This window comes from Orycteropus afer, unplaced genomic scaffold (genome assembly GCF_000298275.1).
Source record: "Orycteropus afer afer isolate SDZICR_OR568_19922 unplaced genomic scaffold, OryAfe1.0 scaffold00158, whole genome shotgun sequence".
Classification (NCBI taxonomy): domain Eukaryota; kingdom Metazoa; phylum Chordata; class Mammalia; order Tubulidentata; family Orycteropodidae; genus Orycteropus; species Orycteropus afer.
Genome location: NW_006921745.1, coordinates 2564193 through 2569983, shown reverse-complemented (window position 1 = coordinate 2569983; position 5791 = coordinate 2564193). Strand labels below are relative to the sequence as shown.

Sequence of the window (5791 nt, the reverse complement as noted above, 5' to 3'; positions counted from 1 at the left end):
CGACTCATAGCGACCCCTCCTTGGGTTTCCGAGGCAGTATCACTACGGAAGTAGGAATGCCCAACCTTCCTTCCGAGGAGTGGCTGGTGGGTTTGAACCGCCAGCCTTCTGGTTAGCAGTCAAGTGCCTTAGCCACTATGCTACCAGAGCTCCCAAAAAGTTTACTAAGAGTCTGTAATTAATTGAGTAGACACGTGAAATATATGATGTAAAATTTCAGCTTTAGAGATTGTAGAACAGTCAGCCCCTGTTGACCAACAAGGAGATTCAGAGGAAAGGGATAGCATTGTGAGTCATAGTGGCATGAAGGGCCTTGGAGAGAAGGAGCTTGAGTTGGGCCTTGGAACAGGAGTAGTATTTGAGATAATGAAGAGAGAGGACAATGAAATCTGCAAAAGCAAGGGCAAGGAAATAGGAAAGAACCTGTCATATTTGGTGAAGAGTGAACAGAGAATCAAAGAGTTTGGCTGTTGCAGATGTCCTGTAGCAGAACAAGGGAGTAGAAAGAAATAAGTTCTTCATGACCTATTTAAGCCAGACTGTGAAGACTCTTAAGTCCTGTGTAAGGAGTTTGATCTTATCTTGTTGGCATTAAGGATTTTGAGGGCTGAAGCCTTTTGAGTTGGACAGGATATGTTCAAAGGGATGCTTGAGAAATATACATCCAGTACACATCTTTAGGACACAGGCAAGTGAAGTGGCGGGAGAGCTAGGTTAGAGACTATTGAAGTATGATACAAGTCTCTGATTAAGAGCTATAGCTAGTCTTGGTATGGGTCTTGTGAATTTAAAAACATACTTACAAAGCATTAGCTTTGCTCTTTGAAATCTAAAATACACATTGTAATTTCTTCAACTGGCAATCCTGCCAGTGTTACCTCTGAACTGCATAGAGAAACCAACCACTCTCACCACTTCCACCTCTGACATCTTCTTAGTTCACTGCCACTGTCAAACTCTCACTGATTTATTTCAATTTACTTCCTTTTTATCCCACTCTTGCTTCAACATATAACATTCTCCATCCAGCAGCCAGAGTGACCCTTTTGAAATCTAAGTCAATTGATATAACTCCCCTGCTCAGAAATCTTCAAGAGTCTCAGAACATGATTCACAATTCTGACTCTGGCCTCCAAGCTGCCTCTGTGCTTTCCTGTTTTCCACTCCCCTCTGCCCCCTGACTCATTCTGCTTCAGCTACACCATCTTCCTTGCTACTTCTAGGTCTTTGCACTTATTGCCAGAACTTTTTTTTTTTTTTTGGAGGTATCCTCATGACTGACTCCCTCCCTTCATGCAGGGGCCTACTCAAATGGTATCAGTGAACTCATCCTTAACCATCCTATATCAAATAACATCAACTTGTATCAAATCTGTCATCTTATAATTTGTTTAAGCCTCATTTTATCAGTTCACTATTATCTTCCCCTTCCTGAACATCAGCTCCATGAGGGCTGAAACTTTTTATTCACTGCTGTGTCCGCAGGTCTTAGAATAGGGCCTGAGCTAGAGAAGACATTCAATAAATACTTGTTGAATTATATAACCTGTGGATGCTGTTGAGAGTCAGAGGAAGCCTCTCTGACTGCCTGGGCTTTCTAACACTTGCTCTGCCCACTCTCTCTGGCTAAGAGAGGAATCTAAAATTAGGAAACACTGGCCTCTAAAGGAAGAGGAAATAGAAATACCAATCAGATGCATTTCCCACAGATGTCTTGCTAGCTATTTCTGAATTGAAAAATAAATTTCTTTCTTTGTGCCAAAAATATCGATAATCCCATTGAGTAGATAATGCTAGAAGCTCATCAAAGTCCTTGTTCTTCACTTTTCCTGATGCCTGATAATGTTTACCAGCTTCTCAAGTGACTGAGTTTCAGCCAATGGAATATATCTGAAAGTAATAAATCCCACTGCTAGACCTACTAAAGAAAACAAAGTAAACCAAATGAAACAAAACAAAACCCATTTCTGCACATGATCCTACAAGTATAGGATATTGATGCTCAGGGAGACTTTGGAATCCAGTGTTGAAGCTGGTACAAGCTCTGTCTGCCTAAGTCCCTGAATGACTGCATGGAGCAGAGCTTCCACTGACTTGACCACTTGCCTGTTGATTTTACATTGTGGGTCTATTTATTAACATCCAATATTTAGGATTTATTTATAACTAAAAAAAAAGTAATTGTTTTTCTGAAATCCAAATTTAACTGGGCATCTTGTATTTTTATTTGCTGAATGTGGCAATTCTACACCAAGAAGAATCACATTTAAAGTTCTTACTTGGTGTCGTGTCATTTCAAGCTCATGATGTTAAACCACTACTGATGTCCTTGCTACCTCTGCTTCCCTTGCTCACTCCCTACCATCCATAAGGGTCTTCTTGCCTTTTCTGGAGAGAACCCAAGAACACACCCATTACAATGTTTTTGCACTATCCTATTACATCTTCTTGGAATACTCTTTCTATATAATAGGACTCAGCAAGCCTTTTTTTGAAAGGGCCAGATAGTAAATATTTTTGTCTTTGTGGCCATAGGATCTCTGACTCATCTACTCAACTCTGCCTTAGTACTATAAAAGCATCCATCAACATTATGTAAATAAGCAGATGTAGCTGTGTTCTAGTAAAATTTTATTCACCAAAACAGAATGTGGGCTAGATTCAACCTGCAGACTATAGTTGTCCATCCCTGCCTTAGATCTTTGTGTGGCTTTTCTCTTACTTCATTCAAGTATCTGTTCAAATGTTACTCCCTTAGAAAATCGTTCTCCAACTGCCTGTCTAAAATCACATTCCCTCACTCAATACTCTTAACCTTCTCTCTTTTCGTATAGCATTGACCCAACATTATTATAGTTTATTCACTTGTTTGTTTGTTTGTAAACCTCATGATGGCCAGGGCTTTGTCTATGTTACTCATAACTATATCCTCAATAGTGAGCATTCAATAAATTTGTCAAATGATAGATGAATGGATAGAAATATTATTCCTTTATCATTCTAGGCTTTTTAATTTTTTTAATTCATTTTTTCGTTGTTGTTGCAAATATACACAGCAAAACATACACCACTTCAACAGTTTCTACATGTGAAATTCAAAGTCATTCATTATAGTCTTCAAGTTCTGTGATCATCTTACCTTCTTTTTCTGATTTGTTCCTTCCCCACTAACAAAAACTCACTGGAACCTAAGATTCTTATCTAATTTTTCAAGTTGTTGTTGTAATAAAGCATTTTAAAAACAATACTAAGTAAGCATTGACAGGAAACTGTTTCCTAATTTTAAAGTGAAATCTCTGATACTGGAAACACCTGCAAATAGATCATCAGGTTAATCACCCCACTAGCTGAAAAGAGGGAGCTCTGGTAGCATAGTGCCTAAGGCACTTTACTGCTAACCAGAAGGCTGGAGGTTCAAACCTACCAGCCACTCCTCGGAAGGAAGATGGGGCAATCTACTTCTGTAGTGATACCGCCTTGGCAACCCAAGGAGGGGTCACTATGAGTTGGGTCCAACTTGATGGCACATAACAACAACAGCTGAAAAGAACCTGGTGAGATTACCTCATTCATGTGCCCATCTCCATGCATATGACAAGTGAAAGCTTTCCACAGAAAAGATTTCTTGCTACTGTTAAGATAGTTTATTTTAAAAACGTTGATCTTTGATTATGTTTGTGTCATGCTACTTGTTGCTGTTGTTAAGTGCCATCCAGTCGGCTCTGATTCATAGTGAGGTATCTCACTCTAGGAAGGAGTCCTGGGTGGCACTTGATTACTAATCATAATATTAGGAGTTCAGACCAATCCAGAGGTACCTCAGAAGAAAGCCTGATAATCCGCTTCTGAAGGGTCACAGTCATGAAAACCCTATGGAGCAGTTCTGCTGTGCAACACATAAGGTTTCCGTGAGTTGGAACTGATTCTACAGCAAATGATTTATTTGTTTTTCTCATTCTAAGAAAGAAGCTCTGGTAGCATAGTGGCTAAGGCACTTGACTGCTAACCAGAAGGCTGGCGGTTCAAACCCACCAGCCACTCCTCGGAAGGAAGATGGGGCAATCTACTTCCATAGTGATACTGCCTCAGAAATCCAAGGAGAGTCGCTATGAGTCAGGTCCAACTCGATGGCACATAACAACAACAACAATTCTAGGAAAGCTTTATGCATGCAAGTGACCTTGGAAAGACAGAGTTTAAGTTGAGATACTGAAAAAAAACAAGCAAACAACAAAAACCCCTGGCTCACCTTGAAAGTAAAAATTGATAAATAAAGAAATTTTATCTTCCATAACTTTACCCTGAAACAGTATATATAAAATGAATATTTACTTCTTTAAAGTTTTAATTATCTTTTTAAAATCTTTATTATTTTATACTACAAAACAACTCTCTAAACCCCTCACCCTAATTAAAATAGATTCATTACATGACTTCTGAAAAGTACTTTGGGAAAGGATTTTTTTTTTTACATTTTCTCTTTAGGCAGTCATGAAATTTTCTATACTTTCCACTTATTATAAATTTGTCATAACATGTAAGGTAATGCCAACATCTTCCATTTTTTCCTTTTAGCTCACACAATTGATATTACCATGACAACTTACCAGTGGAAGAGTAAATTTATTAAATTCCTTGTTTTGGTTAGCTAGTGCTGCTCTAACAGAAGATATACCACAAATAATATGGGTTAAACAAACAGGAGTTTGTTCTCTTACAATTTTGGAAGGTTTAAGTCCAAGTTCCAAATGCCAGGCTGGTGTAGTGCCTAAGGCACTTGACTTCTAACCAGAAGGTTGGTTGTTCATACCCACCACCAGTCCTTGGAAGGAAGGTTGCACAATCTACTTCCATAGTGATACTGCCTCAGAAACCTAAGGAGGGGTCGGAATGAGTCGGGTCCAACTTGACAGTACATAACAACAACAACAACAACAAGGGGCTGGGTGAAAGCCCCTCAACCTTAGGCTTCAGCTCTGCCTCCTGCTCCCAGCCTCACTGAAGCTGTAGGCTTTTCTTCACTCAGACAGCTGCTGGCTGCTGAGGCTGACACGCCCAAGGTTGACAAGTAAAAAGGAACAGTCCCAATGTTACTAAACAACATGGTAGGCCACTAATTCAAGTCCAGAAGGCCCAATATTGGTGGGGCATGGCAGGCTGCTGAACAACAACTTGGCAACACACAGGGTTCAAGAGTTCCATAAGCTGGAGACCTTCCTCAAAGTTGCTTCTTATTGGGCAAGAGAAGGGCAATGTACCAAATATGAGTAATCAACATGGTGGCATTGAGGAAGAGGAAGACATAGAGAGGTGCATGGGAGGTACAGACAACAAAGATGAACCCTTTTGTACATACAGTGCTGTGTAGTCAGTGAAGGCAAACACAGGTATACAGGTAGATAGATGGGTGGATAAGCTGAACTATTAGGTATGTCTATGCAGCAGGGAGTATACCCAGGACCATGTATACGGTTGGCAGACAGTGGTTCTACAAGTGTATTTGTATGTTCTGTAAGAATTTCCAGGGGTATAGTAGGCTGACAAGGGACAAGGTGGTAGTCACTTCTTGCTCACAGCCAGCTACACAGAGGGAGCGAGTAGTTGCACCTGTGGGCTCAGGACCATGGTCACAGGGGACATCAAGCTCAATTGGCATAACATACTACACAAAATATTGTTCCACCTCCTACTTTGGTAAGTAGTGACTGGGATCTTAAAAGCTTGCAAGCAGCAATCTAGAGGCAATGATAGGTCTCTCCTTGCCCAGAGCAAAGAAGAATTAAGAAAACCA

General features: G+C 40.1%; 1 protein-coding gene across 1 annotated transcript in view; it reads left to right on the top strand.

Moving 5' to 3' along the window:
• Positions 1–303: 303 nt before the first annotated feature.
• Positions 304–5791, top strand: part of SEL1L2 (SEL1L2 adaptor subunit of ERAD E3 ligase) — a 186409-nt gene continuing 180921 nt past the window's right edge. Inside the window, exon 1 of the mRNA XM_042781728.1 lies at positions 304–435. Within this exon, the coding sequence (XP_042637662.1) occupies positions 304–435 (132 nt within the window). The remainder of the gene's footprint in view (positions 436–5791) is intronic.